The following is a 27,991-nucleotide window of genomic DNA, read 5'->3' as shown; positions in this document are numbered from 1 at the left end:
TAGTGAGGAGGGCAAGGTTGATAAATGTTAACGAAGGAAAAAATGCACATTGAAAGTCAATCCTTTCATATCTCATTTCGATGCTGCTTTGGTATGGACTACATGAAAGCGCTTTTGGCAGATACATAATTATTGTTTTGCATTGTTGAAACCATCACATATACTCTAGTGAAGATTTCATTGCCATACGCTTGTGCTAGTCGTCAATATCATCAAAGCATAGCGAAAATATGGAATATATCGTACAAGGATGTAACCTTTTCTTATTTTGCGTTTCAAATATTTAGTAAATATAGTCGTATAATAATTACATAGAATTCTCCTATAATATGCGTGACACCTTCTGGGATCTTACACTCGCTTAGTGAGTTTAAACGGTTGAGCTGGTACCAATTTTATCATTCCCTAAATGATGTGCGCAAGGAAAAAAAACCAAAGAGAGATTAGACAATATCGATACATTGAAGACAATTGGTAATGAAGGTACTTACGAGAGCAAGCTGATTAGGAGCTCGCTTACCGTCTTTCGTGGTGGTGGAAATGTCATATTGTTGGAGAAGACAAGAAATAATGTATCGAATCTCCTGACTAGCTAAGTAACGGCCGGGGCAAGAGTGAGCTCCAACGCCAAAAATAAGGAAATCCGTACCAACGGAAGTACTCTTCTTTGAGCGTTGACCAACAAATCGAAGAGGATCTATTTCACTCAGAGGGATATTGTTAGGGCCAATGTCTTGAATCTCTGTGTCCAAATGAGCATCATAAACGGACAAGCCGACAGTTGCGCCCTTAGGAATCGTAAGGCCGCCTTGCAATACTGTATCCTTCATTGCCTTATGTCGGAATCCAACGTAGTCACTTTGAATTCTGAGAGATTCTCGCAAGAAGGAATCCATGATGGGCATTTTAACGGTAAGCTCAGGCGTTAATTCTCCATGTTCTTCTATCGTCTCGTTGATTTCCTTTCGAAGTAAATCTTGTATATCGGGACGGTCGGAGAGATCATGAACAGCGAAGCTGACAAAGGTGCTGGTAGTGTGAATACTGGCAAAAGCGATATCCTTCAACCAAAAAGCCGTCTCTTCTGGAGTTTGAACATGGTCATCTGCGCCAGGAACTTGTAGCATCATATGCATAAAGTCGTCAGGTTTTGACTGACCAAACTGATCTTCTTCTTCTTTTATACTGGTGACATAAGGAGTCACTTCTTTCATGATAGTTTCAATGTTTTTTCCAACAGAAAGATAGCGACGGAGGATGAAGTTAGCGACAGGAGTGGGCAAAACATTTTGCGCCATACCAGCTCTGAACATGCTAAGAGCATAATCTGCAAATGCCTGGATCAAAGGTTCGCTATCGGCATATTTCCTTCCAGCAAAGAGTTGAACGCCGATACGGGCGACGAGCTTTTGAAAGAAAGTACTGGCGTCTACTGTCGTCGAGTTCTCTCCTGGTTTGAAGACGATATCTTTCTCCAAGCTTTTTTGAACAGCATCAATTAACCGATCTTGAAACATAGACAACTGATGTGATTTGTAGTTATTGCGAACCAGACGGATGAGAGGGTTTTTGCTCATAGGATATTGTGGGCCATCTTGTTGTTTCATCTTGCTGTAGCTCACATCTATAATATGCGCGGTTGGCAACAGATCTTTGACACCTTCCTGGAAGTCAAGGTATTCTTCGCCTACTCTAAAGCACTCTACGACCTGTTTTCCAGTGACAACAATCAACTTTTGGCCGAAAGTGTATCTGCCAAGGACAAGTCAGGTTAGAGAAAACTTGAGAACCCGCGTGGGTAGTGTTGAGATAACCTACATTTCGAACACAGGACCATATTGCTCTTTACATCTTTGTATGAACGCGTAAGGGTCCCTATTCATTTCTAAGCCATTTCCAACGAAAGGTAAGGTGTATGGCACGACTGGCACAAGATGGGGTGACCTTTTCTGGGAGCTCTTAACATATTTCAGAACTAAGTATGAAGCTACCAAGGCAGCCGACACGGTGACCACAGGAGAGGGAAGTTTCTCGTAAGATTGTTGAAATCGATTGGAAATGGTTTGTAAGGTGCTGTTGAGATTATATGCACTCATATCGTTATAGTTTGTATGCGAAAGAAAGGTAAAGGGTGGGGCGGAGGAGAGAATCGAGACTCAAATATCCAGGTCCGGAGGGTCTGTCAGCCGTATCCGTAAGGAATTTTGTTAAGTGGTCACAACATGAGATGCACCGCAGATAAGGTAGCTATTGACCATGCTGCAATATCAAATCCCCCATTCCAATAAGTCATATCATAATAATAAATGTCATTGGTCCTGGACATCTGGTTTTGTACCTAAGCCTTCCTGTGAAACCCCCATCGCGCCTTTTTGCCTACCATGTCCTTTGGTAGGACGCACGGGCCGGCCTAAAGCTTTGAAAATTTCCCTTAACACTAGCAGTCACGACATCTTTCAGCTTGGTTTGACGACAACGATCGATCGCAAAATGCAACGACTAGTGTACAGACCAACATGGCATCGATCCTTCGCAACCTTGAACACGACGTTATGGAAACAAACAGCTATATTTGTAGACAATCTACAAGGTTTGTCTGATTCGAATCAAAGGTAGGATAAATTTTCCAGCGATGGTGTACGGGCAATTTCCTTACAGTGATCAGTCTGTTAACACCTAAATAAGCAGCCACGCTGAAGAATTTACTATAGAAGACGAGGATTTTGAATCGAAAGTGGTTCGAGGCTCAGAAGAAGCATCCTTTGGACGGAAGCGAATTGGCTGCGTACAGCTGCCAACGTCACTAAAGGCTGCTATCCAGGACACAGTTGCGTTGGCGGATAAACCACTGGTTCGAACGGATGCGCTGCGGATATACGAGTCGTTTCGGTCAACATCTAAAATACCTGTGATTGAGCCTACTCGAAAATTTGATAAACGCGCAAAAGCGGAAGTGGTTGTGGACGCTCACACCATAACATACGGAGAACGAGAGACCATCGCCTATGTTGCCGGCGCATTACCAGCGACATACGCAGCGATATACAATGTCATAAAGGAATTGAAGGAGCGAATATGCTCGTTTGAGCCCAAGACGATGCTTGATTTCGGAACGGGTCCAGGGACTGGAATATGGTATGGTAGTCAGATATTAGAGAACATCAGCAAGTGATATGCACTAACCACTATTGAATCATTAGGGCGGCTCGTGAGCATTTCAATTTAGAGAAAAGCGTAGGTGTGGATATTTCGGAACATATGTTGCGAATGGCTGAAGGTTTAATAGAGAGTAAGTAAAGAGGGGACAAATTCAAAGCACGGAACACACTATTCACTTTATGATTTACAGAAAGTGGAAATGTTGATTTTGCTGAAAGTACCACATTTCAGCGTTACTTTTCGTACAACCCAAAGGTAGGTGAATGAATTTAGAGGCAATGGGCATACAGTGCGGATAGATAATTTATACAATGTTGCCAACTGTAGCAACCAAAAACCGACTTGGTTCTGAGTGCATTCACATTGGGAGATACAGCATCAGAAGCACTGCGAAAATCATCTTTACAGTCGTTATGGGATCAGACTGGCGATGTTTTAGTACTCATTGAGAGAGGTACTCCAGTTGGATTTCGCATCATTGCTCAAGCGCGAGAGTGGATTTTGGAGAGCAATAAGGAGGACGAGAACGCTGTACATGTTGTAGCGCCGGTAAGAATCGAATCATATGGTGTATATCAAAGCGGAATTTCTCATTGACAGCTTGACGTTTGATAGTGCCCACATGACAAACCGTGTCCAATGTTTCGTGGAGAGCCTTTGCAGCCTGATCGAGACTGGTGCCATTTCTCGCAGAGAGTAGAGCGACCAAAATTTTTGGTAGGTGACATTGGTGCAATTTGTGCAGATTTGGATTCATATCTAACTTTTCACCATTTAGATGAAAACCAAACACAGTAAAATTAATATCGAGGATGCAAAGTATTCTTATGTGATTCTTCGAAAAGGGCCACGACCGGTATCCACAACAGCTGATCAAGAAGATTTGGAGACAGAGGCGTATACCTGGCCACGGCTGGTCACACCTCCTCTGAAGAAAAATAAACACGTTGTGATGGATGTCTGCACATCGTCTGGAGAAATTCAAAGAATGATCATCCCCAAGTCTCAAGGCAAAATACCCTATAGAGATGCCCGCAAAAGTACTTGGGGAGACCTATTTCCTCACACACCTAAAAATCCTGCTGTTGTTCGAATCAAACAGAAAGAGGACCCCGTTACAGAATAAAGCGCAGCATAACTAGTTATTTGGTTATCGATGAAAACTTGAAATCATACATACAGCTTCGTTCCAAAAACGATGCTGGTTTTGGCTCAGGGACCAATGGTAAATGATATGGCATGGTTTGGGTAAAGGGGTTCTAGAGACTATTATGTGGTGTATATGTAGAGGGAGATGATAGATGTAGACATTGAGGTAAACGACGATTCGTAAAGAGCTAGTGGATGGAGAGCATAGAGGTGGTCAGTTCTGCGTCATCAGAATCACTGTAACCCTTTCTTAAGGTTCATGATCCTATCTTCAAGATCGGTATCCATGGGCAGGAGTTCTCTATTGTTCTCTGATAATGGAGGATGCTGCACGGGTAAAATTTAGTTGGGACCTTATTTGTGAACAAAAAAGAAGTGGTTTTGAAGATACTTACTGCAGTGCTATTGAGGATCTGGGCTTTCAGCTCGTCTGGATAATACGCATGGGTTATTTTGCTGATAAGAAGGGCGTGTTGTCTCAACAGCCTTCGCCAACTTACCAAATTTTGACTCGCTCAAAGGAGAGAACTTGATCATATTGTTATCTGGAAAATGATCAAAGAGATAGGACTCGGTAATGGAGAGCTGCGCACATTGTTGAGCTAGTTTTGAGAAAATCTGTGGATCATTTCGATACCTGAGATCGGCAAAGTAAGTTACGGGACATAAACAGAACAATGTATGGAGACACAGGCACGGAGGAACATACAATCTATAGGCTTCTTTGTTTGGACAATATTTTTCCACTAAACCATCCAACACCACGCGTTTGTAGGCATTCTTGATATAATGTAGAATGTGAAAGATATAGTCTTGGTGAGGTCTCCATACCGGGAATTGTTGAGCGATGGAGAGTCTTCCTTGGGTATCGACTAATGGATGGAACATGTCGGTGAGGAAAGTGACGGTTGGAGGAGTATTCGGATACGACTCCGGGATATTGATTCGAAATTTGAAGACGCCAGAGCGATAAAAGCCTTTGTGTACAAAAAGAACTCCAAACCAAACTGTGTACATGCGCATGGTTTTCGAGAATAAACAATGTGTATGTGTGAGATAACTGTGTGACGGATGAACCAGCCATAAAACAACCTTACCATTCAGATTGTCAGACGATGGCATAACATAGACACCGAGTGGACAGTGGTTTGGATTTCTGAGGTTGGAACTGAAGGTGGAATGGATTAATCAATCAACCTGAAGACATTGATTCAGTCATGGAAGGGATTCTCACAACTCAATCATAAGTTCATAGCGTTTAAAGTATTCGGAATTGTTCTTGGGTTTAAGTTTCTCTTCTTGTGCGTCGTGTTCCATCGCGTCTATTACTGTGGATTTATTGGAACGGGATCCACGTAGTGACCCACTGAGTTGACGCGTCTTGGACAGGAAATTACTAACGCTGCTGTTGCTTCGTTGAAGATTGGTCCGAGAAGAAGATGGACCCTAAGAATTGGAATACAATCACGTTTGAGCTGATGCAGTATAACAAAACGTGATTTGCTTTAGAACTCACTGTGCTCATTTGTGGTGATTGTGTAAGAGTACGGCCAACCGCGGCGTCTGAAATCGTAATCAACCCATTTGGCAATGAACCCGGCTATATCTGTTTATCCGTTCGCGGCATTCCACCTGACATAGGCAGACAAAATCACGGCTTTGGCTAATATGGCGGCTGAAAATCGGCCAGCCTACACCCCCCAGCATGCATTCACAATGAAACCCTGATCAACAAAATATGGTTCATAGTTAATGCTCAAATTCGGATCGATATGAAACCAAAGCCAAACTGAACTGTTTCAGTTCCTAATGGCCATTGCCTATCTGCTACCAAAAAGCGGCCATTAATGTGAATTGAGTCGCATGCATCTACACTGCGGTTGACGTGCACAAGATGAGGATAGGTTAGATAAGGGGGGGGGGAAGGTTGGACAGGGTGAGGTGATCGCAATCGGACGAGATCAAAATCGATTGGAGAGCTCTCTCCTTTTCAAGAGAGTCAAAAGAAACCGCTAATGGCACTAAAATTTTTGGGAATTTCAATAAGGTTTTTACGTCATGAAGGAATTTTTGAAAATTGGCTTTAAGGATAGAGAGATGTATGGATAGAGTGGCGAATGGGGGGATATGTTTACATAGGAAGGTGAGATTGATATGCAGAAGGTCCACATAAAGAACTAATTTAGGTATTTTAAACAGCTTGAGGTATTTATTCCATTGCTTGCCTGCCGCCAAGGGGGACAAAGGTCAAGTGCAAACTAATTATTTATGTTATTTTTACAAATCCGCTTAGGTTTCCCCATGGGCAAGCGCAGCACTGGTTGCACGAGAAAGAACTTATATCTATGAAAAGATGGAGGCATTGGGCAACACAGTAATAAAATACATCAAAGTAAATAGGAAGAATGGTTTGTGCTGCTGGCTCAGGTGTTTGCCGGGACGGGCCGTCCTAATATCACAGGGACGGCAAAACGATTTCGGTAAAATGACCTTTTTTTTTTTTTTTTTTCTTCCTCCAAGACTGAGCTGACCTAAGTAAGACTTTAGTTTAAAAAGGTGTGATTTTTCTGTTCCTTTCTTTCATCCTAGATCAAGTAGATAACTACCTTTTTAAGCTAACAACTTGTTGATGGACAAAGAAGTAGGGTCTGGATTTCTCATCTTTCTAAGATATCTTTTTCGATAACTGGAGTATTTATTGGGAAGTTGGGCAGTTCTTTTTTTTCTATCGCTGCACAGGGAAGGAAATTTTTCCGGGACGGGCTGGGGGGAGTGCTGGCTATGAATTTTTTTGGACCATACAGATTGCATCCGTCGCTGATAGAGCGGAGACTTGGAAACCCTTTATAAGACAATGCCTCTTTATTCACAAATCCTGAACCTTTGTTGTATTACTTCCTCTTTCTTTTCCTTCGCTCGAATCTATTGAATGCCCAAAGCACACTGTTGACTTTGTCCTTATTTATACATATCTCCACATCGTCCAAGTTAATTCTTCTCAACTCCACCCACTCCGATGCCTACAGAAGTTGCGACTGCTACCGCTTGGAATTTCCAAATTCCTGTTACAGCTTCAGCTGAAGCTATGGACGAACCTTGCCCAGAACTATCATCGTCGGTGTCGACTCGCGATTCAGCTATTGACACTCGCAGCATACACTCGACCTATACCCCACCACGAAAGATGACATCCAAACTACAAGGATTATTTCATCATTCAAATAATGAACAGTCGTCAGGAAAACGACATTCTATGAATTTGTTTGGCAAAAGTCGCAGTTCTTCGCAATCGTCTGGATCCACTTCTCCATCGGCTATTCCTTCATTGAGCCAAAAGTATGGCTCGTGCAAGAAGGGTTTCGTCAGCGAAGGAGCTACTGCCGTCATTCGATTGGTCACTAAATCCAACTGCTGCTCCGACGTTTATTGCGTCAAGGCTTTCCACAAAAAGGCTAAAGACGATAGTGATCGCAGTTACATGAAACGCATGACCAGCGAATTCTGCATCAGCTCTACACTGCGACATGAAAATGTGGTCAAGACACTTGATCTTGTGATAGACGAGAAAGGCCGCTACTGCGCTGTGATGGAATATGTAGGTGTTTTTGTCTGACGCTGAATTTGAATTACCTCGTTTTTCACACCCAATGTATTAATCACTTATTGCCTTTATTTTTTATAGTGCTCTGGCGGTGACTTGTTTGAAGTTGTACGAGAACGTAGTCTTACCGATGAAGAATTGGCCTGTTTATTCAAGCAACTTCTTCGTGGTCTTCAGTACATGCATGAAAGTGGTGTCGTTCACCGTGATATCAAACCCGAAAATTTAGTCTTAACCTCCAGCGGTACTCTGAAGATCGCTGACTTCGGGGTCTCTGACGTCTTCCAGTCGTGTTTCGAAACTACTCCCCGAAACTGTAAAGGTGCTGTTGGTAGTCATCCATACCATTCTCCCGAATTGTTTGAAAACGGCAATGACTACGATGGTCGTGCTATGGATGTATGGAGTGCTGCCATTACTTTCTACTGCATGAAATTCCGTCGCCTTCCCTTCTTGTCCGCCACCAAGGACGACGCCTCCTATGCGGAATTCCTTGCAGCCTTGCCAAACCGCGATTGGGCCCCATTCGCTAATATGTCTCAGGCGCAACAAGATTGCTTGTATGGCATGCTTGATATCAATCCAAAGACTCGTTGGACTATCAAGCAAGCTCTAGAGTCTGAGTGGATGCAGTCCGTAGAAGTTTGCCAAGACGGAGCCTTGAAATCTGGCTGGAAGCATTACCACTATCTTCCTTCTCGCCGATGAGAAACCTAAGCTCTTCGAATCTAGAAATCCGAGAAGAAACAACTTCCATACCTAGACATGCATGATATCTGGTTTATTCAAAATGTATTATACTCATTTTTTCCTTTTTCTGTACCTCCCCACCCTTTCCTTCAACTCCATTTGTAACAATATCTGTTTTCTGTAATCATAAACAAAATGCAAAATTCCCCGTACTTTCAATATTACCGTTTGTCCCTTAGTTGATTAAATGCAGTGATAATCGAATAGCGCATCCTGACTGATTAGTGCAAGGTGGGATAGTGGGGATGGGGTGGGTACAGTAACTTGAGAATTTGCCAATAGCATATCAGGTTTGTGAAAAATTGTGTTTGTTACGTCGGACTTGAAGCAACTTTCTCAGGCTGTCTGAGCGGCGTGGGTTATTAATCTGAACAGATCACTCGAAATGCATCCAACCCCAAGTGTCACCAACCCCAATCGCACCAAGAAGGAATTCTATGACGACCTCCTTGATGAGGTCAAGGCATTTGTCGATGGCCAACGATTTTGGGTAAGTATGGAGTAGAAAACTTTTTGCTGAAGGCAGGGTTTTGACAGGCTGTGAAAGTTTTTTTTTTCCTTCACAACACTTCCACTTGCGTTTCCACATAATTTTTACACACGTACAACTAGCTCAAGTGAAGCACCTGTTTTATGCATCTTTGTAACTAATAATAAACCATCCATGCCTAGGTGACCAACCTTGCCAACGTCGCTGCTCTTATATACCACGGTCTCCACAGTTTGGAAGAGCATAGGAACAAGCCTGTCAACTGGGCCGGGTTCTACGTAACTGATCCTACCAACGATCAAAAGCTTATCCTTGGCCCTTTCCAAGGAAAGGTCGCATGTACGGAAATTCTGTTTGGCAAAGGAGTGTGCGGTGCAGCAGCAGTTTCACAAGAAACGCAGGTGGTGAAAAATGTACATGAGTTCCCCAGTCATATCGCCTGCGACTCTGCCTCCAACTCGGAAATCGTTGTCCCACTTGTTCTTCCCTCTGGAGTAAGTTTCTTCCTGAATCTCCGTATTACTTTGGCGTTTCTTGCCTAGGCATATCATCGGCTAAACTCCTTTCTTTCTGCTTTAGAAATTGATTGGCGTCATTGATATCGATTGTGAGGAACTTGAAGGATTCAATGATGACGACAAGGTCGGCCTAGAAGCAGTCGCCAAAGTCATTATTGACAGTTGTGATTGGTGGTAGATGGTTTGGGGAGTTTTTGTTCATACTTAGAATGAGTAACTTTGATCAAGCGCCATGTTGGTTTGATGAATAATACTGTTACTTTTGCAAACTTTCTGAGAATTGTGTTTTATTTGTTGATATTGATTATGCTGCGATTCTAGGGCACATCAGACATTCACCTGTCAATGACATGGTCGCACATGAATAACACCTTAGGCGAATGGAACGTTCTCGCTTTGGGTTTAGCTTGTTTCAATATGACTAAAATAAAGTGAATGCAGCTGTGACCCTGCTTTCTCAGGTCTTCCTACTTAAGAACGTTGTCCGAGTGTACCTTATCAGTCTTTACTTTTCAGTTTTAGCGCGTCGTAGGGACAGCACATGCGGTCAGGGAATGACAATGTTTAGTAAACCTTCTAGACGTCACTGGCCGGGGCAATTTAGATTATACGTATGACGAAAAGTCATACATTTCGACATTGACTATTACAGCTATTATGCTATCTTTGACACATGAATGAGGTTGCCGAGTCCGCCGGCTGCGGTGCATTCTGTTAGCCTATAGCTTGAAATGACCTAATGCATTGATAGTAAACGCAATAGCTAGTTTGGGAAGCGCATTTCAAAGCATTTGAATTCATATATTGGCCTTACGAGAAGAACCCAATACAGCGTTGAAAAGGTGTCAATTTGACAATTGGTCATTTTCATTTTGACGGGCACTACTAAACCAGAACTAGATGACAAAGCGCATTCGTGTTTCAGAACTATGGTGTAGAGTCCAAAGTAGTTTATGCCCATCTCTACTTTCTTCACCCAATCTTGTTTTCCCGAAGACAATACACTTCTGTTAGGTCCCTGTACTCGGAACCATCACTTGTAATGGTCTCTTTACCTAACAACGTAAGGAAGAGAAGAAGTGTTACTGATATCTACGCCCAGGGAAAGCATTGCACTCAAGGGTAAATAATATGGGTACTTCTTTGCGGTGATCTGGGTCACACTTTATGCTTGAGAATTAAGCTCATCGTAAGCTGTGTGACTTGGACCCCTAATCCCTACTTTTCACCCAAACCATTCTATCGCACTGCAGATCACTCATTGCTCTCCTACTACCCAACGCACCTCCCCGAACAAATAATCTAACCTGCTGATGTTTCATGTACCTGTGAATGTGCAATAGGGATCATAACTGTACCATGTCTGTTTTAACGTGGCAATGTGAGATAGGAGATGGGTTTTATTGGATTGACTAATTACGTCCCCTTCCTAGACTATGCCTGCCGCCTTTCACCCTCGGATGTCATGATTTAGCGCAGAATTATAGAGAAAAGGGGCAGCTAGCACAACAAGCTCGGTTCATAATTGGCTTGTATCTAATTGAAGTACGGAGGTGCAATGCGATAGTGTTCGAAGCAAGCGGGGAAGAATATCGACTTCGTGATGGGTCATTACCTAAAAAGAAAACCGTAACAGGAGGTGAGGCGACTTTCCATGCAGAGCCAGTAAAAGCTCAACCAAGAATAGGTCGCAATAAAGACAATTTCGCTTTCCAGCTGTTTCAGACCCACCACCTGCAATGTTTGTGCAAAGCACCATTCATACAACGTAGCTTGAGCACCTGGTTATCGCAAATATCCCAAGGAAAACCTCCTTTATCACATTCCCCATCCAGAAACACGTTCTCATTCCCCTCGACGACCTTCCCATTTATAAACAACAATGGCCGGCCGGTTATCTTCAAAGGCTATTCTACTACGCTACTCTATTTTGACCTTCCATTCATTTCGACTTGGTGCTACCCATTCCATTCCTTCTCGCACCTCTGATCATTGATGCTAATTTCCTTTAACTCTAAGCCCAAGGTATAGAATGATCTGCATTGGTGAGAAAGCATGAGGACAGCTTGAGGCTAAATTTATCTACGTTTGCTTTGCACAGATCGATATTGGAACCAGTCCTCATGTCCCGAAACCTTGCTTTGTACTATTCTCCAAACGAAAAATTCAACCTTTATGTACCTCAAGTTCCAAGCACAAGGACATGAAAAGGCAGACAACCGTCATCACACGATTGAGGGAGGTATTGAGGCTTCCGCATTCAATGCAAGGACTGGCGAGATCACTATCGAGCAAATCATCGTTGCCAGATTTAGTGCATTCGGCGATTTCAACCTCCAGTAGTGGTGACTCGCTGTCAACGTCTTCGTCGAGCTTGTCAGTAAAGGAAGAAGTCCCAAAATTGAAAAGTGTACTGAAGAAATCAGGCAAATCAGAGCCCGATTTACGCAAATGCTCCACTTTTTCTCGCAAACGCAATGCTTCCTTCCGATCTGCTCGTCTCCATCACGTCCAGTTCAACAAGTCCCCCTCTATTCATAGCACTTACAGCAAATTCCAGTACGATCGCCAAACGGATCAGTCGGCTACTTGTTTGAACCTCTCCTTGGACGTGGCTGGAGCAATCAAAGATGAGTTGAACAACTACAAGAAGACGGAGATGCAAGTGCATGAAGACAGCCGCATACACACTCACTTTTTCGAATAGTGAACCAGCCCCAGAACCATTTTTCTTATTATTAGCATACTTTATATCCTTCCCGTTACTCTGAAGAATAAAGATAGATGTGGATGGGCAGGCGTTGATCGGGTGATCATCCAAGTCATGTCATTTTAGGATTTATTTAGTTTGCAGCATCCTCTTCCCTGCTATGGTGTTGTTCCATGATGTTTCTATTTACTCTGGGGGTATATTGTAGCTTGAATGCAGCGTACAGTTCCCATTTTCGGTTTGTACATGACTATCAAAACGTTCGGTCCAGTAGAGAGCAAAGGACAGACCATGTGTGACAGAATCATTTTTGTGGTTGGGGAGAGATATCGATTGAAGGGAGATACCTCCTGGTATAAAGCGATTTTTTGAATTTTTACAAGAGGTTTATGGCTTGACATTGGCCGGTGCATTTCGTGGTTTCTTATTATTTTTTTGGACTTGACGAGCACGTTGTATAATGGCTATAAGGAAGGAGTAGATTAAGTTAGGTCTGTTCCAATCAGCCGTTGCCTATCCCCCGTCCGCCTACCTTTGCATTTTGTTCGGTCCAATCTATCCTCAGGACAGTCTTCAATCAATTCATTATTGCCATTGACACTATACAAGTCCACTCCTTCTTTCATAGCCATGTCATTCAAAAGCGACCATAAGCCCATGGCAGCAGTGTAATGCAAAGCCGACCACCCTGCAAATGTCATTTATGTTTTAAGAAATTGTTCCCATATAAAGTAGCCAGCTCACTCTTGTCACTGTGCAAAAGAAAATCTTGGTGTTCCTTACCATTACTGTCCTGATAATTTATATTGATATCTTGGCGAGAAAGCAACAAGCGAGCTACGTTTTCTTGATCGTTCACTAAAGCGATCATGAGCGGAGACTTGTCGTTTGCACCATGTCGGGCGTTGATTTTAGCCCCACGACTCAGTGCATCCTGAACGGCGTCAATATCTCCATTCATACAGCTATCAATGAAGACCGATTGAAGCGTGAAACGTGCTCTGCGTGTTCCATTATCTACAACAGTAGGAGTAGGGTTGTTGCAAGTTCTTGTTGGCGAAGGCGGTGGAGTGGGGATGGAGATGGAAGAATCCTTGGATCGTGGACGAGTACTTTTGGGAGGGGAATCAAAATAATCTTGAGAGATGGTGGACGTGATGTCGGGAGGGGTATGTGGTGGCTGTTGGCGAGCTGCAGCTTTTTGTAAAAGAACCGACGAAAACGACGAAGCGGGTGGTGAATAGGGTCGGACTTGACTAGTCAGAGCAAGAACGGTTTCTTCTTCATGACTGCAATCCAAGGGTCGCAAGCGCTGATCATTTCTTATATATGGATTGGCTCCTGCCTTTAACAACATCACTATAATTTCATGCATGTTGTGAAATGCTGCGAAATGAAGAGCGGTGTTTCCCTTTGCGCAACGGTGGTTGAGGCATGGTGATTTTGTACTTTGATTTTTACACACGGCTTCAATGATCATTAAAGCAATAAGCTCCTTGTTTTTCAGAATAGCGAGCTGCAATGCATTAACATGATCAAGTTCATCACCAAACATCCCTGGCTTTGTCAGGACGACATGGTTTTGCGTGTGACTAAATAACACGGAAGGATCGCCTTCGTCTAGAGATTGACGAACTTTCTCAGCGTCATTGTTTTCAATGCCGTGTACAAGACGCTTCCACAACGACAGTTCGTGCTGATCAATAAGAAGAGCCATTAGGAAAATTGATTACCGCGTTTAGTGGGAGAAGGGAGAGGGAAAAAAAGGAAGAAGAGGTGGGTCACCCATCGCATCGCACGGAAGTCATCCGTTCGCGGTAGTAAACAGTGACAAGAATGGATAAGCATTTGTATTTTGTGGGCATTTGTTTGCATCCACCTTATTTTTTTGGGTCCGCTGTACCTCGTCTTCCACATTTTCTTGCTTGATTTTTCCCTCTGGATAAAAAAGGTAGTAACTTACATGTCGTTTCCGGTATCGAAGTAACCTTTGCATTGAAAGGAGAAAGAAAAGGAGAAAACACAAAATATAAAATAATAAACTATATGCTGGGGTTATATTACATTTACATGAGGCTAACTGAACAGTCCTATCTAATCCAGCACATAGGATGACTGGGAACTGGTTCAGCAGCTTGTTGAAGTAATCCGCGATTCCGTTGTATGGTAACACCTGCATATCCCTCAGAATCATAAAGTTCATTTGCCGCCGCCCGCCTTACTTTCTTGTTCTATTGCCACCAACTGCAGAAAAAATGAAATGGGATGGCATATAAAGTGGTTGGGTGTTGACAGTAACGAACTACTTTATGTTGTACTATCGCGTTAAATGACAACATATCTCAGCATGGTTGCCAAGCAATATAATAATAGAAAAAAAAAATGGCATGACGACAAGGTTCATGATTTTGCCCCGGCCGAACTTTGTGCCTATAAATCTGGCCTTTAGCAAACGAGCAATCTAAAATGGCGGGCATACCCACTGAGGCTGGGTTGGGGTCCCAGACAAAGCAATGGAGGTTGCGTCGATCAATCATTATGTCACAGCTTTCTTTCTTGTTGCTATCTTAAAACTCAGTCCTCACTTCAAAGCTGTTGTTCGGCTTTACCTTTTGTATTTTAAGACTGATCAATTACGATAACGGGGGAGAGGAAAAAAATGGGTTGGGTTAGGCACCGCCTTCAAGGAAGTAACTGAGAATGGAAAACATAAAATGTACGGGAACAATAAAAAAACATATGAAAAATATATACAGCGTTTCTTTTTTTTTTTCTGAGGGGAGGAGGGAAGGGGGGTGGGTAATAATAGAGGAACATGGCACAGATAAAATAAATTGGTGGGCAATCAACCTTCTGTTCAGGCAAATTGTTCAAATTGTTGGAGGTATCAACCGGTTCATGCATCCAAGTTAATCAAGCCTATTTAGATAAGAAGGATAGTTCAATCGTTTAGAACGTCAGTTCATCCTTACGGACTACAAGGCAATATACTCACCATCGAAATCCTGTTCCAAGGCATCAGTCACAACATCGCCATTGTCACCGGTGACCAGCCAGGTGTCAAGGGCAGCGGTCGCATCAGTGTTGAGTGGCAAAGCGCTGCTCAAATCAAAGTAACCAGCATCACCCATCTTGAGGGCAAAGGGCGTGATGGCATCAGTGTCGTCCATGTACAAGTATGGGGATGCTTTGATCATAGGGTTCCAGTGACGGTCTTCGCCATCCGTCATAGGAGACGCAAAGGATGTGCCGCTGCAATATAAAGACGTTAGTTTCAGAGCGAAAAAAATGGAAAGAATATGCAGCAATCATTGGCGAGCAATTTATCTTCGCTGGACCAAAACAAAAACCGATACAAGGAAGTTATTACTTACACATCATCATCATCAATGAGGGATCCCATATAGATATCGGACGATGGTTGCTGTTGCTGCTTGAGGCTAAGTGCAACCATATCAGCAGGAGTAGTGATATGGCCAAAATCACTGGATTCAGCAGAGAGTGGTGGAGGAGCAGGTAGACAATTATTGGAGACAGAAGATACAGGAAGGGTATCTTGCGAGAGACTGGCATTTAATGCCTCATCATCCAAAAAGAAATCTGATGCCTGAGAAAGGTTGAAGGCGTCACTATGAGGACCCCAAACGTGGTGAGGATCAGGCGAAACATTCAAGGAGAAGCCTTCCCAAACATGCAAAGCGGGCGGTGAGTTATCATTTTGCTCTTCAACAAATACAGAGGTTTCGCATTCATCTAATGGTCGATTTTCATCAAACGCTGTAGTATCTTCATCTGTATCCACATCTTCTTCGTCCTCCAATCCAATATGCAGTTTGCGTTGCTTCATTCTGGTTTCAAGGTATGCGTTGTTCGCTTCTTGTACAAATCGATCCAACAAGCTGCGGTTTCCAGATTGTTTGGCTTTGATCTTTTTGAGTCTTGCTTGCAATTTAAGTTGGGCTTCAAGTGCGCCTGCTACCGTTTTGCCTCCAGTGGATCGATGACAGGATGCGGTGGGGCTGACATAGTCTCCTTTGCATCTGGGGCAAAAATATTCTTCTTCCAGGTGATCTTCATCCAGGCCAATACAATCTAAATGTAGCCATGATTCGCATTTATCGCATTGAACCATAGGTCCACTTTCTTCTTCGTCGTCGTCGTGTAAGCCAGCACAGATACAATTAGTGACAGCATCACGCCATTCCTCTGTGTCTGACTCATCGTCGTCACTTTTAGCTGCCTTATACAAGTTTTTCTTCTTCTTCTTTTGAAGCGTATTTCTGGATTTGCATCTTTCAGCATGATACGTTAAACCTCGAAGGTTTTTGTACTGTTTATGGCAATGGGCACAGGTGTAATCGAAATCATCTGTGAAAAAACAATCGAATTGAGTTAATATGATCTAGCAATGAACCAGATGCCAGTCTGAAAACAGAAAAAGACATTTTGCAGGCAAGTGTACAAGGAAACTCACCAGTGATGACCTTGGAGTTCAGACGGCGAGAAGATTTAGGCGATGGTGTTTGAGGGCATTCATCTTCAAAAGGCAGCGATGAGAGTGAGCTGTCATTATCCGTAGGCGTTGCAACGACTGCGGATAGGATGTGTGTGGCTTGCTGTTTGGAAATATGGGCAGGCAGGTTGATATGTCGACGAGGCAACTTGGAACGTGGGGTCACGACAATTGACATGCGACCATTAGCATCGGTAACGAGCTCCATAGCATTGAAATCATTATCAGGAAGGGGGCTGAAAATAGACTTAGTGGCCTCAACACGGTGTATGCGTTCATGTTCCTGGGCGCGAGGAGCCGATGCAGTGCGAGACTTAGGGTGCCGAGAGAAAAAGTTTTTGGCATTGCCAATGGTGGTATCCGAGTCGCCAGGTTTGTGAGTGGTATGGGAGAAAGTGGGGATGGTATAACGGGTAATTGATTTTTTTTGGCTAGTGAATACCTTGGACTTTGCACGAGCAAGTCTCTCTTTCAGCATCACGCTAAGCGGTTTGATGTCGGTTACAGTTATGTCAGGAACAAGTCCATGCGGCCAAATTTTATGACATGTTTGGAAAAGGAGCGGCTTGGTAGGGCGTGGCTCTAATTTGGACAAATCAACAGATTCAAGGGCTGAGCTAGAGAGGGGGGTCAATGATTTTTGACGGTGAGCAAGAGGTGATTCCGGTTCAGGAGGACGCTGGGCATACGAAGACGGTCGCTTGGGTGTAACCACAGTGGAAGATGGAGAAGATTCGTCAATGACTAAGTGCTGCTTCTTTGGCGTCTGAGGAATAGCAGCTTCTTCATAATGACGACTCATAATTTTCAATTGTGATTCAGATAATTTTTGAACTGGCTCTTCATCGGTTCTCATAGTTGCCACAGTCTTGCTTCCAACGAGTTTTCGCTTTTTCACTGAAAATACTTTGCCACCCGTGGTAGGCACAGAAGACGGTGAAACATTGGTCGCGTTGAAATCATGCAATGCTACTTTTCGCTTTGTCAACAATAATTTGTTGTCTAATAGCTGGGTGCGTTTCGCGGATGGAGTTGTTGGAGCAGCATCCTTGTAGTTTTTGTTGACAGCAGTGTTTTCGAGGAAAATGTTTTGGTTCTCATCGGTTACAGGCTGCTTTGATTTCTTGGTGGTGCGCTTTGCTGAACGCTTTTTACGCCTATGACGAAAATTTTGGGTAACCAGGCACGTAAAGCAGACAGGGGGATAGATAAATTTTCATCAACAAGAGCACGAAAGGGGAATATTGAAAAGTGAGAGGTAAAAAAAAATTGACAGATTGGAAAGGAAGAAAAAATAACATTGGTTAGTAAGGTTCGTTTGAGTGGCAACCTATTGGCATTTCAACCTACTCCACGGTAGCATTTCTCTCCTTGGATGGATGCTCATTAGGTTTAAGATTTGAGGCGTCTTTCAATGCAGCATTCTTGCTTTGAACACTCTCAGTTTGGTTGAGAGGGCTCAGAACGTTTCTGAGAGGCATGAACGGTGACTAACTATGATTCTACAAGGTGGTAATGGAGTAAAATAAAGCGTCGTAAGTGAGGGGCCGGCGTAGGGAAGTGGAAGAAGAGGTGGAAAGATAGAGGAGACTGGTTAGTTCGCGACCCAAATCGGCGGAGCAGAAAAAAGTCTTTTTCTCTGCTTTTTTTTTTCATGCTGTGACGACGCAAAAGTGCTGGCGGGTGTTTCTCTTTCTTTTTTTGACTTGTATGCATAGCTGGTTGATTCAGTCTACTCTACACCTCCGACTGAACATTAACTCGCAATAACATAAGTCTGCTGCATTTCTTGTTGAATGGCTGTTGGTGTGCTCTTTCTAAAAGTGGCGTGAATCATTCCAGATGCGGCTGATCCCACTAACGGCGTGTAACCACCCCATCGCAGGCTGGGCTGAGCGAAGCGAAACCGTGTTTTCTCTCTCAGTTTCACTTTTTTATTTCGTCCCTCCTCACTTGTAATACGCGATTTCATTCTTTCTTCCCCAACTCTTTTTTTCCTCTCCCCACTCTAGTAATCTTTCTTCAATACTATGGCGGACGCTGCACAGAGAAGGCCACATCCAACTACACCGACCATCAATACTGGTCGTATGATGATGACTCGCTTTCTCATCATGGGAGTTGTTTTCCTGGCTATGAACGTCTCCAAAATGTTCAAGACTGACAAGGATGTTGTTCCTTTGACTGCCGAGACATGGCCTCAATATATCGCTGAACATCCTTACCAAGGAAAAGGTCCCGTTACTAACCGTTCTCCCTGTCCCATGCTTAATACTCTTGCCAATCACGGTATTCTCAACAACTCGGGTAAAGACATCACCAAAAAGCAGTTAATCGACGCGCTCACTCGCTTGAACCTTGGACCTCAATTTGGTGTGTTGTTCACCGAAGGCGTGTTTTGGATGTATCATGATAAGAAGGCTCTTCCTGATTGGATCAGTCAGTTGAGCACCCTGGATTTAGCTCAGCTCCAAAAGCATAACGCCATTGAACATGATGTGTCCTACACCCGACAAGACTTTGATGTCGCTGGTGACGATGCTTCAGCAGATCCCAACCTTATCTTCCAATTCACTCAGTTTGCTAACGAAACCGGTTACATCGACCTTGCCCAGGCTGGTAACGCCCGCCGTCTACGTGAGCTTCAATCCAAGAGAGATAATCCCGATCTCGTCTATAACCTCTTCTATAAATTTTTCGGCTCCGGTAGTGAATGTGCCTTGTTGCTTAATGTTATTGGCAGAAACATGGCCGTTTCTGTAGATCACTTCAACAAGTTTTTCAAGGAAGAGCGCTTTCCCGATGACTGGACTCCACCGGAAGAAAACTTCTCTTTCGTTCGTTTGACTAAGGCTACATACCAATGCTATCAGTCATGGAGCAACAGCAAGGAGACCCTTGCCAAGGAAAAGCAAATTGAAGCTTCGCAAGAGAAGGTCCGTTTGGTTCAACAGCAATAAGTTCTATATCTCATGTATGTATGGCACAACAAATAGCATTGCCTATATGATGGGTCGTGGTTCTTTCTAACTTATGACAGCACCTGTAGATACACGATCGAAATTAACGATTGAAAAGAAAAAAACATTGATTAAAGAGACTGTATGTTTCAAGAAAATGCGAGTGTTGACAAAAAGGAAAACGTGGTGTTGTGGGATTTCGTCAGGCGATAACAAAGTTATTGTATTAAGGAATGGATATGTAGGAACTAGGTACATGCATGGGAGCAGGAGGGTATCTAAAAAATTGAATATGCAAAGAGAGGCGAATGAAGTCTATGATATACTACAGATGCTGGCAGAGTTTCGGTTAACAGCTTATAAGGGCATAGGTCGTGAGCATTACCGCGACTATTGCTGCTATGCGCTTGTATGCGCCGAGCAACGAGGAGTTGGCAGAAGAAGCGATTTCGAATACTTTCTGTATTCCATCGTTACTCCAATTGCCACTATACAACAAATGAAAGTTGGAAGATGTATCGAGATTATCGAATTGCTGGATGGTCACTGATTCTTCTTCAGCTATTGGAGTACTGGAATTCAAAAGTATATTTCGCAGCTCCGCGGGAGTGTAATTTTTTTCGCCCAAGTACAACGCCATTACCCCTGCCACGACTACTCCCAAAATAAATCATTAGGTGTCAGTAGTTCTTCAGGCCAGCCAAACCGTTTTTGTGAGTCACTTACATGGAGATGCTACCGAGGTACCACTAAGGTTGTTGGTGTCAGTTGCACTATTCTTCCCGGCCGACATGATATGAGTGCCTGGTGCATAGAGATCAACGCACGCGCCATAATTTGAATAAGATGCTACAGTGTCGTTTTTATTGGAGGCACCGACTGTCATGGCATTGGGGGACGATGCTGGTGAGAATGAACAAGCGTTGACGCCGTCATTACCAGCTAATAGGTGCAATTATGGAAGGAAGAGAACTAGGTTAGTGTATGTTGTACAGGACAGCATATTACCTCGTAGTAAACTGTCTTACCGGCTATAGAGAAATGAATCCCAGCATCGATGGCTTCTTGAATGGCGTCATTGGCCGTTTTGCTGTAATTTCCACTCAAAGATAAACTGAAGCAAGTGATATGCCCACCCCGAACGTTAGATTTCTCGGGAAAATTTCGCATATATGCAGCCTCACTGAACTTACTTGACGATACTCCTTGCATTTGCCTTTGATTGATGCCGTTGAACTACCCATTCTAGGGCAAGCAGCACGTTGGCAAGAGTCCCCTCCCCATCGCTAGTGAGAGCCTTTACCGAAATAATATTGGACTTCTTGGCAACCCCATACGTAAGACCTATTGAATAAAAAGCACGTTTTAGAAGCACGAAATGAATTGAACTCAAATCTCGTTACATTTGCTCTTTTATGGGAGGCTTACCACAACATACGCCAGCCACAAAAGTGCCATGTCCGTTGGAATCGGTTGTGTCAGTGGCTTCTCCGATGAACGATGGTGCACTTGTTACTCGACTGACAAGGTCACTGTGATGAGCATATACACCGGTGTCGAGTACATAGACATCGACACCACTTCCAGCTGATGTTGGAAAGCTGAAGAAAGAGTTTTCATCGGTGTGTGTGTCGATTCTAGGAAGCCCCCAGTTCGGTGGATTCGGCTGGATTAACTCCTGGGCTCGAAAAGTTTGGTCTTTGATCAAGTAGTCGACTACATGAGACTGATTCTTTTCTATTTCCTGAACGCCTGTTCCAGACAAATTTGCTGAATAGAAATGCAAATTTCCAATGCGAGAGGTGCGGTTGTTCGGAATAACTGAATGCATTCGAACATCAGATAAGTGTGCTTCGGCCATTTTCGATGTTATGTTCGGTTTGAGTATTACAATATATTTCTCGGATGCAGCGACCAGAAAACATCCAAAGGCCAAGTATAATAGCATAGTGACCAGTGACTTCATTCTGATATCGTATGAAGCTGTATATTTATGACAATGTTGAAAGAAAGAAGTAAAAAAACAGAAAGAGGGACGAAGAAAAAAAAAGAGGGGCTGGGTCGGTCTTCGCGTTCCCTCTTTCAACTACATTCATATCCGAAAAGACTGAGTTTCGATTGACAAGTGAAGGCAAGGTGCCGTTACACAAATCGGCGATATAGTCATTGTTTCAATAGAACGAAATCCATTAATTCGACAGCAATAGTATTAGACACTAACAGAGAGTTTACAAGACTATTCATAACAAAAGTCTAAAAGACTTATTGAGAGATGATGATTATAATACAAAGATGATGAAAGGTGCTGTCAGTTGTGCAACCAAAATGCTGTGGTATGGTAGATCCCAATTCGTTCTGACCAAAAAAAAAAATAGTGACATTACCCGAGGTTGAAATCACGATATTTCTTATAGAGACGGAGTCAAAGTTTGTTGTATGAAAGGAGCTAGATATTTTTGGTGAAACTGCAGAGGACAATGGAGTCGCAAGAGAAATGACTGTCATAGACCGTGATATATACGCTTTGCGTTGTTATCTATTAGCTGTATTGATGCATCCTCGTTTCCTAACATAATTTCAGTAGCATTGACATTTTTAAACATATTACTATAAAGCGGACGATAAATTGTCGGTCTGACGTAGAGGCAGACCAGGTCATGAAAGGAAATGCGTTTTAAGAAACTCAAGTCGGCGAACAAATAACATGCCATTCGCTGTCTCAGACCAATTTTTATGGCGGGAGACAGATTCCTTGCGAAAGACTAAAGCGATTAGATAACTATTGTAAGTGTTTTGTATATACTATACGCTGTTTGAGAGAAATGAATATTTGAACCAACTTCACCGTGATTGCTATTGCGCCGTTTATGAGCTTTGCGTAGAATGCACTACAACTAGTCTCCTCAGTCACCGTTGTGTCAACTTGGTTTTCCTTTATCCATTTCCCATTTTTGCAGATACAACATATCCACATTTGCAAATGCAGTAGATTTGTTGACAAGACCGAAGGCACGAGAATGCTGCCTATACTTAAGCTACGTGACCACTCGTGGTGTGCTTCAAGGCAAGTCACTCGCAAGAAGTATATTATTTTCATGGCTTATTTTCACTACTTATAGAGCCAGAATAATGCGGCGGATGACTGTTGTTTGTTCGTAAGGGGCAATGCTGGGAAAATTTTAAGCAGACAGGCACAAGTTAATTGTTAATGACCAAACGTGTACTCGTTGACGATAATCAATGATATTTATAGATTCTCATAGTTACACGTTACGAAGACTTAATGAGAACGCCAATAGCACACAGTGACTCATTGTAAATACTTCACGTTCTTCGATAACACGGTGGGGTTCGAGTTCCTACGGTTTTTCGACGAAGCGGTGTCAAACTCTTAGCCAACACCTGCAACATATTCATATACTTAATGTTAGGCAGCAAAGCTATGTGCGGATGTTTCCGTTCCTCTTGGTATCTTGCCTTCCTTCACCGTGTTGACCGACCCGATAGAGATGGGACACGTCAATAATAGCAACACTGAGATTCAAAGCTTCGGCCGGAAAAAACAGAAATGGGTATATTTGAACGTTTATGGCCAGGACAATTCTTGTAAGAGTTTCACCAAAGGTGCACATGGATCGGCCGCGAGAAAAAGAACCCAAATTTGAAATGATAAAAAGGGGGCGCATCCCATCATCTTGCTCATTCACATTCCCAATTCGAAATGAACAATTCCCCTGCTACTGAACAACATTACTCCAAGGCTGTTATTGAGGCTGGCTATGATGAAGTAGCGGACGCTTACCTCGCTTGGTCGGCACCTCGGCCAACCTTGACACGCGCAGGCTACGTTGGTAGGCTACTCGAACACCTTCCCAAGGGAGCCAAGGTTCTGGAACTAGGATGTGGAGCTGGCGTTCCTAGTACACAAAAGCTTATTTCCGGTGGTATGTCTGTCACTGGTGTTGATATCTCGGGAGCACAGATAGCACTTGCTCGTAAACATGTGCCCGAGGCTACTTTGATTCATTCTGATATGATGAAGCTTGAGTTCGAGCAGGCTACATTTGATGCCGTTGTTGGATTCTATTCTATTTTCCACTTGCCAAAGAATGAGCAAGGTTTAATGATTGAACGTGTGCAAATGTGGCTTAAAAAGGGTGGCTGGTTTCTCTGCAATTTCAACTCGGAAGAAGGTGAATTTGTGAGGGAAAACTGGTTAGCGCCTGAAGTGACTATGATATCTGCTGGTCTCGGCGTAGAAGGCACGAGAGAAATGTTTCAAAAGCATGGCCAGCTATTGACCATGGTGGAAGATGAAGTGGCTGTCGAAAAGGTCGGCAGTATGGAAGAACATTTCCATTGGATTTTCGCTCAAAAGAGGAGCCACCACCAATAGGCTGATAACAGTTGCATAAAAGCTAAAAAAGAAAGACACCAAAAAAAGGCCTGAGCGCCAAGTCAATGGCTGGGTGGCATAGCAACCTAATATTTGTAATATTTTGTTTCTTTACCATGATTTTTAATGTGGATGGTTGTTTATCCTTCATCTGATTATTGTACTTCGCTTTCATTAGCCGAAGGAAAATTCTCCACACTCTTTGATATAATATATTTTTGGCTCATTGCAGTAAAAAGCACTTCATGGTGTATTCGTTGATGGGAAAAAAAACATAGCCCCTTAGTGTGCACATGGGATGCTTATGTTTGGGGTTGCATGATGATGAATAACATAGCATAATCATGAGTAAAGATTTCATGGTAGAAAGATTTTGTCATTTGTACAGCTGACGAATCCATACGATTTGTCACGCATAGCAACGCAAGTCTACGGAAAAGCGAATAAGGCAACTGCGGAACCAGGTTAGCCAAGACAGTGCTTGGCCCGTCCGTCAAGTGCTTGTGGCGGTGACATCAGCCTGGTCAAAAATAATCGTGAGGGTGAATTGCCGGTCCATGTGGTTTCCGGGATGCCAGACAATTTTTCCGGTCGAGGTTCAGATATAAAAATTATAGCTTTTTTTTGGATTTCTCTCTCCTCATCACTTGTTGATTGAACAAATTTTTTTCTCTGTCCAACCATGCAGACTCTAATGACTGAACCCCTTCACTGCTTCATTACGGAGCTGTATCCTGCCTCCGACAAATCCCCACAGACTGCCATTTGGCACCCCGTCCTTGACCGCCATGGTCAGATTAGCTTTGACCTAACAGAGCCTTCAAAGACAACATCATCCGTGCAGTTCCTGCAACTTACGAGGAACCCTATGCCAAGATCACGGCAGTCCTTCGACTCCAGCATGGCACCAATTCAAGAATCTGATGAAGAGTAGACGGCGACGCAACTGTATCGTAATTCAAAGCGTTTCATCGTGGGATATCCCTCTATATACATTCCCTTTGCATTTTGCACCAACCCATCCCCATCCTTGTAAATATCTGATATCCCATAGGCCCCGCATGAGTGGCCAACTCTGTATACACTTGACTTGCTATTATTCTTGTAATTGAATTCTTTTTGACACATGCTGATGTAAAAATTATCGAAAATACATATTCGCCTTTTTTTTTGGATGATGACACATCGAAATGTAATGACTTTTAGTTGGGTTTTGGCCCTTTTGGTGATTCGGAACAAGCGTCCAAAATTGGACAGTAAGGGTTCTGCTTTCGGGGGGTATCTTGGCTGTCCATATTTGTCACTGATCTCACTGATACCGAAGCTTGGCGATTTCGGCCAATCGCACCGGAGTCATCAAGCAGCATGTTTTCCCCCCAAGGTCAGCTGCTGTGCGTTGACATTCTCTTACTGCGGACTCTCAAATTATTCAGCAGTAAATTCCCATTCATGCATTCAACCTATCGGTCGGAAAGTAGGAAACATACAATGTTCAATTTATGTACTTTTTTGTCTTCACCCGTGTTTCATTCTTCTCCACAACTTCTATCTAAGATTATCTATCAATGATTACAGTTCTTGCTCACGGAAGGTTTCGACCATCGTCATCGTCTTGGAGGACATGTCATTATTGAGAGAATCATCCTCTTCAATCCAAATAGCCAGTAATCGAACGCTGGCAAGGACGACTATGTCATCAAAAATGTCCTGTTGATCCGTTCGTGAGAAAGTGTCATTCAAAAAATCTATTATCGCTTTGAATAGTTCGGTGAGAATCTGCCGTATCTTAAAGATAAGGTCAATGTCCGTGCCCTCTAAAGCAAGGTCATCACTGGTGAGATACAGGATAGCCGATTCGATCATCTGGTAAAACATGGGTAACATCGCCACTGATCGATCCGATGATGGATCTGCCTCTATGGCCTTTACATCTTTTTCGCCACCGAGATCATCTAGAATGAGTCGAATTTCCAAACTTGCTAACTGAATCAATAAGGCTGGAAAACGTGCATCAATACTGGCCTCATCAGAAGCCATTGGTTTCTCCACCGAGGTGGTAGCTGGTCTCTTTTCCGCTTGTCTTGGGGTCGTGGGAGATGGAGATATCGAAGCGCTTTTCTCAAGAGTTGAGAAAAGCCACCGTGGCCCAATATGCCGAAGTAATACTGCAATCAGTGAGAATGCGTGATCCCTTCGATCGGAAACTACTCCCACCGGAAACAAAGACAAACATTAGTCTGTATGCCCATCCCTTCCGTGTCCATAATCGAGGCACTTACCGGTTTTGCTAGTCAAGACCTGGCGTACACCTGATCGGATACTCTCAATCCATATGTCAAACCGCTGTTTCTCTTCTTTTTCCAACTCTTTCACTATATTGGTTGGGCACTCGTTGAAAACACGGTGCAATATATCCACCGCGATGAACTTGCTTGTGTCCTGCCTTACACGTAATGTACTAGATAAGGTGGGTATCAGGCTGTATTTGAGCGACTCTATTAAGCTAGTCTTCAGATCCGTTGAATTTGACTGTTCCAATCTGTTGAATGCTGATCCGTAGACAAGAATAATGATGTGCTTGGCGAGATCCTGTTCCTCCCCTGGACACAATTGAAAGTCAATATTACCATAATTGTCAGAATGAAAAACACTTGGAATGGCAGTAATGCTTACGAGAGGCATCATCTCCTAATAGTATAAGTATCCTAGACAACACTTGCTTATCAAGTATGGCTTGCAGAGCAGAATCTGACTTGGCAAGTCGCATCAGAGTCATGAGTACATCTTTGGTAATATCGGTTGCGTCTCTACAATATATGTGTTCAGTAAGATGAATAAACAAGCGATATGAAAGAAATGAAACATGTCTATGGACCTTGGTTTGATGCATAATGAAAGCGTTGGTATGCGTGCGATTAGTTGTTCAGAAGAGGTCAAAGATTCTACTGTGCTAAAGTATGACAAGATGTTGACCGCAATTTCTTGCATAACTGTCTCAGGCACTTCGGCTGTCTTCTCTAAGATAACAACCCATAAATCAGTACACATCAATTGAATTCAAAAAAGATATCAAATTTCAGAACATACTGGACTTCATGAGACGCTCAATAAATTTAAAGTTCATTTTGTCAAATACTCGTTGAATGGTGGCATGGTCGTTGGAATCCAACAGTCGTGGTAGGATAAGTAAGGCTGTGAACTTGGATTCATCCGAGGAGGAAGGTGATAGAAGATTCAAGCACTGATCTATTTCGGCAGCGCGATTTTCTTTTGACGATGAGACTTGCATGTCGTGAAAGATTTCTGGCTATCAATAAAGCTTTCTTGCCCCGTCATCTGCAATTAACGAGGTCAATGCTCTCGAAAATTTTTGTCAGTCACAATCGCTGGCAAATTGCACACTTGATGGTTTAAAAATCCCATTTTACTTGGCTGTTTGTTGGCGCCTTCCATTATGCAAATGTATCGTTCACTTGCTAGTGCTCGCAATCTCGTAGTAAAATCACCTATTCCATCCAGAACCCCATCTCCCTCTGCGCACTCTGTTATTGATCCATCGCGCTCTCTACACTCTGCGAACTTAACTCATCACTCAGGAGCTCAGCTAAACCAGCCGTTCGGATCGGAAGGCTTTGTCAACGGCTTTGATATTTCGTCTGACATTGTAACAGATGCCGCTGACAAAGTTAACAAATCAGTCGAGCATGCGGAGAAAGCTCATTGTACCTATCCTAAAGACGACGGA

The 27,991-nt window shown here is 43.2% G+C and overlaps 14 protein-coding genes across 14 annotated transcripts; 6 read left to right on the top strand and 8 right to left on the bottom strand.

The window, feature by feature from the left end:
- Positions 1 to 194: 194 nt before the first annotated feature.
- K450DRAFT_257626 (uncharacterized protein) lies at positions 195 to 2,321 on the bottom strand. Its single transcript, XM_051591703.1, has 3 exons — positions 1,819 to 2,321; positions 521 to 1,752; positions 195 to 405 (listed from the first exon to the last, which is right to left on the bottom strand). The coding sequence occupies exons 1-3, from the start codon at positions 2,094 to 2,096 to the stop codon at positions 371 to 373; spliced, it is 1,545 nt and encodes a 514-aa protein (XP_051441310.1). The 5' UTR covers positions 2,097 to 2,321; the 3' UTR covers positions 195 to 370.
- Positions 2,322 to 2,341: 20 nt separating this feature from the next.
- K450DRAFT_302854 (uncharacterized protein) lies at positions 2,342 to 4,463 on the top strand. The gene is made up of 7 exons (XM_051593782.1): positions 2,342 to 2,612; positions 2,686 to 3,135; positions 3,201 to 3,289; positions 3,350 to 3,414; positions 3,487 to 3,708; positions 3,775 to 3,876; positions 3,938 to 4,463. The coding sequence occupies exons 1-7, from the start codon at positions 2,491 to 2,493 to the stop codon at positions 4,283 to 4,285; spliced, it is 1,398 nt and encodes a 465-aa protein (XP_051441309.1). The 5' UTR covers positions 2,342 to 2,490; the 3' UTR covers positions 4,286 to 4,463.
- K450DRAFT_257618 (uncharacterized protein) lies at positions 4,414 to 6,009 on the bottom strand. Its single transcript, XM_051591702.1, has 7 exons — positions 5,825 to 6,009; positions 5,543 to 5,754; positions 5,406 to 5,476; positions 5,018 to 5,315; positions 4,809 to 4,945; positions 4,704 to 4,738; positions 4,414 to 4,635 (listed from the first exon to the last, which is right to left on the bottom strand). The coding sequence occupies exons 1-7, from the start codon at positions 5,831 to 5,833 to the stop codon at positions 4,543 to 4,545; spliced, it is 855 nt and encodes a 284-aa protein (XP_051441308.1). The 5' UTR covers positions 5,834 to 6,009; the 3' UTR covers positions 4,414 to 4,542.
- An 894-nt stretch (positions 6,010 to 6,903) lies between these two features.
- K450DRAFT_257615 (uncharacterized protein) lies at positions 6,904 to 8,870 on the top strand. Its single transcript, XM_051591701.1, has 2 exons — positions 6,904 to 7,903; positions 7,991 to 8,870. Exons 1-2 carry the CDS (start codon positions 7,325 to 7,327, stop codon positions 8,615 to 8,617), a joined length of 1,206 nt encoding a protein of 401 aa, XP_051441307.1. The 5' UTR covers positions 6,904 to 7,324; the 3' UTR covers positions 8,618 to 8,870.
- Positions 8,871 to 8,985: 115 nt separating this feature from the next.
- On the top strand, positions 8,986 to 10,136 carry K450DRAFT_257611 (uncharacterized protein). The gene is made up of 3 exons (XM_051591700.1): positions 8,986 to 9,149; positions 9,332 to 9,643; positions 9,729 to 10,136. The coding sequence occupies exons 1-3, from the start codon at positions 9,045 to 9,047 to the stop codon at positions 9,843 to 9,845; spliced, it is 534 nt and encodes a 177-aa protein (XP_051441306.1). The 5' UTR covers positions 8,986 to 9,044; the 3' UTR covers positions 9,846 to 10,136.
- Positions 10,137 to 11,766: 1,630 nt separating this feature from the next.
- Positions 11,767 to 12,482, top strand: K450DRAFT_257607 (uncharacterized protein). Its single transcript, XM_051591699.1, has one exon. It carries the CDS (start codon positions 11,871 to 11,873, stop codon positions 12,372 to 12,374), a length of 504 nt encoding a protein of 167 aa, XP_051441305.1. The 5' UTR covers positions 11,767 to 11,870; the 3' UTR covers positions 12,375 to 12,482.
- K450DRAFT_257604 (uncharacterized protein) lies at positions 12,467 to 12,876 on the bottom strand. The gene has a single exon (XM_051591698.1). It carries the CDS (start codon positions 12,788 to 12,790, stop codon positions 12,560 to 12,562), a length of 231 nt encoding a protein of 76 aa, XP_051441304.1. The 5' UTR covers positions 12,791 to 12,876; the 3' UTR covers positions 12,467 to 12,559.
- A 1-nt stretch (position 12,877) lies between these two features.
- Positions 12,878 to 14,181, bottom strand: K450DRAFT_257601 (uncharacterized protein). Its single transcript, XM_051591697.1, has one exon. It carries the CDS (start codon positions 14,092 to 14,094, stop codon positions 13,075 to 13,077), a length of 1,020 nt encoding a protein of 339 aa, XP_051441303.1. The 5' UTR covers positions 14,095 to 14,181; the 3' UTR covers positions 12,878 to 13,074.
- An 849-nt stretch (positions 14,182 to 15,030) lies between these two features.
- On the bottom strand, positions 15,031 to 15,514 carry K450DRAFT_257599 (uncharacterized protein). Its single transcript, XM_051591696.1, has one exon. It carries the CDS (start codon positions 15,279 to 15,281, stop codon positions 15,060 to 15,062), a length of 222 nt encoding a protein of 73 aa, XP_051441302.1. The 5' UTR covers positions 15,282 to 15,514; the 3' UTR covers positions 15,031 to 15,059.
- K450DRAFT_257597 (uncharacterized protein) lies at positions 15,137 to 18,494 on the bottom strand. Its single transcript, XM_051591695.1, has 5 exons — positions 18,241 to 18,494; positions 16,852 to 18,074; positions 15,752 to 16,745; positions 15,373 to 15,629; positions 15,137 to 15,296 (listed from the first exon to the last, which is right to left on the bottom strand). Exons 1-5 carry the CDS (start codon positions 18,369 to 18,371, stop codon positions 15,274 to 15,276), a joined length of 2,628 nt encoding a protein of 875 aa, XP_051441301.1. The 5' UTR covers positions 18,372 to 18,494; the 3' UTR covers positions 15,137 to 15,273.
- Positions 18,495 to 18,831: 337 nt separating this feature from the next.
- K450DRAFT_257592 (uncharacterized protein) lies at positions 18,832 to 20,028 on the top strand. Its single transcript, XM_051591694.1, has 2 exons — positions 18,832 to 19,864; positions 19,940 to 20,028. Exon 1 carries the CDS (start codon positions 18,921 to 18,923, stop codon positions 19,848 to 19,850), a length of 930 nt encoding a protein of 309 aa, XP_051441300.1. The 5' UTR covers positions 18,832 to 18,920; the 3' UTR covers positions 19,851 to 19,864; positions 19,940 to 20,028.
- On the bottom strand, positions 20,021 to 22,122 carry K450DRAFT_257589 (uncharacterized protein). The gene is made up of 5 exons (XM_051591693.1): positions 21,279 to 22,122; positions 21,044 to 21,194; positions 20,879 to 20,964; positions 20,577 to 20,792; positions 20,021 to 20,504 (listed from the first exon to the last, which is right to left on the bottom strand). Exons 1-5 carry the CDS (start codon positions 21,814 to 21,816, stop codon positions 20,200 to 20,202), a joined length of 1,296 nt encoding a protein of 431 aa, XP_051441299.1. The 5' UTR covers positions 21,817 to 22,122; the 3' UTR covers positions 20,021 to 20,199.
- Positions 22,123 to 23,230: 1,108 nt separating this feature from the next.
- K450DRAFT_257586 (uncharacterized protein) lies at positions 23,231 to 24,493 on the top strand. Its single transcript, XM_051591692.1, has one exon. The coding sequence runs from the start codon at positions 23,572 to 23,574 to the stop codon at positions 24,244 to 24,246; it is 675 nt and encodes a 224-aa protein (XP_051441298.1). The 5' UTR covers positions 23,231 to 23,571; the 3' UTR covers positions 24,247 to 24,493.
- Positions 24,494 to 25,646: 1,153 nt separating this feature from the next.
- On the bottom strand, positions 25,647 to 27,554 carry K450DRAFT_257581 (uncharacterized protein). Its single transcript, XM_051591691.1, has 5 exons — positions 27,334 to 27,554; positions 27,122 to 27,263; positions 26,920 to 27,053; positions 26,526 to 26,846; positions 25,647 to 26,450 (listed from the first exon to the last, which is right to left on the bottom strand). The coding sequence occupies exons 1-5, from the start codon at positions 27,533 to 27,535 to the stop codon at positions 25,816 to 25,818; spliced, it is 1,434 nt and encodes a 477-aa protein (XP_051441297.1). The 5' UTR covers positions 27,536 to 27,554; the 3' UTR covers positions 25,647 to 25,815.
- Positions 27,555 to 27,991: the final 437 nt, after the last annotated feature.

This window comes from Umbelopsis ramanniana (genome assembly GCF_025399195.1).
Source record: "Umbelopsis ramanniana AG unplaced genomic scaffold K450scaffold_67, whole genome shotgun sequence".
Taxonomy (NCBI): domain Eukaryota; kingdom Fungi; phylum Mucoromycota; class Umbelopsidomycetes; order Umbelopsidales; family Umbelopsidaceae; genus Umbelopsis; species Umbelopsis ramanniana.
This window is presented reverse-complemented; position numbering and strand designations above follow the sequence as displayed.

Coding starts and splice junctions, on each gene's coding strand:
- K450DRAFT_257626 (XM_051591703.1), bottom strand. CDS start 2,096: ATGAGTGCATATAATCTCAACAGCACCTTACAAACCATTTCCAATCGA. Junction 1,753..1,818: donor TATGGTCCTGTGTTCGAAAT/GTAGGTTATCTC, acceptor TGTCCTTGGCAG/ATACACTTTCGGCCAAAAGT. Junction 406..520: donor TTCCACCACCACGAAAGACG/GTAAGCGAGCTC, acceptor CACATCATTTAG/GGAATGATAAAATTGGTACC.
- K450DRAFT_302854 (XM_051593782.1), top strand. CDS start 2,491: ATGCAACGACTAGTGTACAGACCAACATGGCATCGATCCTTCGCAACC. Junction 3,290..3,349: donor GGCTGAAGGTTTAATAGAGA/GTAAGTAAAGAG, acceptor TATGATTTACAG/AAAGTGGAAATGTTGATTTT. Junction 3,415..3,486: donor ACTTTTCGTACAACCCAAAG/GTAGGTGAATGA, acceptor TGCCAACTGTAG/CAACCAAAAACCGACTTGGT.
- K450DRAFT_257618 (XM_051591702.1), bottom strand. Junction 4,946..5,017: donor AACAAAGAAGCCTATAGATT/GTATGTTCCTCC, acceptor TGCCGATCTCAG/GTATCGAAATGATCCACAGA. Junction 4,636..4,703: donor AGATCCTCAATAGCACTGCA/GTAAGTATCTTC, acceptor TTACCCGTGCAG/CATCCTCCATTATCAGAGAA.
- K450DRAFT_257615 (XM_051591701.1), top strand. CDS start 7,325: ATGCCTACAGAAGTTGCGACTGCTACCGCTTGGAATTTCCAAATTCCT. Junction 7,904..7,990: donor ACTGCGCTGTGATGGAATAT/GTAGGTGTTTTT, acceptor TATTTTTTATAG/TGCTCTGGCGGTGACTTGTT.
- K450DRAFT_257611 (XM_051591700.1), top strand. CDS start 9,045: ATGCATCCAACCCCAAGTGTCACCAACCCCAATCGCACCAAGAAGGAA. Junction 9,150..9,331: donor TCGATGGCCAACGATTTTGG/GTAAGTATGGAG, acceptor ATCCATGCCTAG/GTGACCAACCTTGCCAACGT. Junction 9,644..9,728: donor CACTTGTTCTTCCCTCTGGA/GTAAGTTTCTTC, acceptor TTTCTGCTTTAG/AAATTGATTGGCGTCATTGA.
- K450DRAFT_257607 (XM_051591699.1), top strand. CDS start 11,871: ATGAAAAGGCAGACAACCGTCATCACACGATTGAGGGAGGTATTGAGG.
- K450DRAFT_257604 (XM_051591698.1), bottom strand. CDS start 12,790: ATGCACCGGCCAATGTCAAGCCATAAACCTCTTGTAAAAATTCAAAAA.
- K450DRAFT_257601 (XM_051591697.1), bottom strand. CDS start 14,094: ATGGCTCTTCTTATTGATCAGCACGAACTGTCGTTGTGGAAGCGTCTT.
- K450DRAFT_257599 (XM_051591696.1), bottom strand. CDS start 15,281: ATGCATGAACCGGTTGATACCTCCAACAATTTGAACAATTTGCCTGAA.
- K450DRAFT_257597 (XM_051591695.1), bottom strand. CDS start 18,371: ATGCCTCTCAGAAACGTTCTGAGCCCTCTCAACCAAACTGAGAGTGTT. Junction 16,746..16,851: donor GAACTCCAAGGTCATCACTG/GTGAGTTTCCTT, acceptor GTTTTTTCACAG/ATGATTTCGATTACACCTGT. Junction 15,297..15,372: donor CTTGGAACAGGATTTCGATG/GTGAGTATATTG, acceptor TTATCTAAATAG/GCTTGATTAACTTGGATGCA.
- K450DRAFT_257592 (XM_051591694.1), top strand. CDS start 18,921: ATGGCGGACGCTGCACAGAGAAGGCCACATCCAACTACACCGACCATC.
- K450DRAFT_257589 (XM_051591693.1), bottom strand. CDS start 21,816: ATGAAGTCACTGGTCACTATGCTATTATACTTGGCCTTTGGATGTTTT. Junction 21,195..21,278: donor TGTGGCTGGCGTATGTTGTG/GTAAGCCTCCCA, acceptor TTTATTCAATAG/GTCTTACGTATGGGGTTGCC. Junction 20,965..21,043: donor AATGCAAGGAGTATCGTCAA/GTAAGTTCAGTG, acceptor CACTTGCTTCAG/TTTATCTTTGAGTGGAAATT.
- K450DRAFT_257586 (XM_051591692.1), top strand. CDS start 23,572: ATGAACAATTCCCCTGCTACTGAACAACATTACTCCAAGGCTGTTATT.
- K450DRAFT_257581 (XM_051591691.1), bottom strand. CDS start 27,535: ATGCAAGTCTCATCGTCAAAAGAAAATCGCGCTGCCGAAATAGATCAG. Junction 26,847..26,919: donor ATTAGGAGATGATGCCTCTC/GTAAGCATTACT, acceptor AATTGTGTCCAG/GGGAGGAACAGGATCTCGCC. Junction 26,451..26,525: donor GGTCTTGACTAGCAAAACCG/GTAAGTGCCTCG, acceptor CGGTGGGAGTAG/TTTCCGATCGAAGGGATCAC.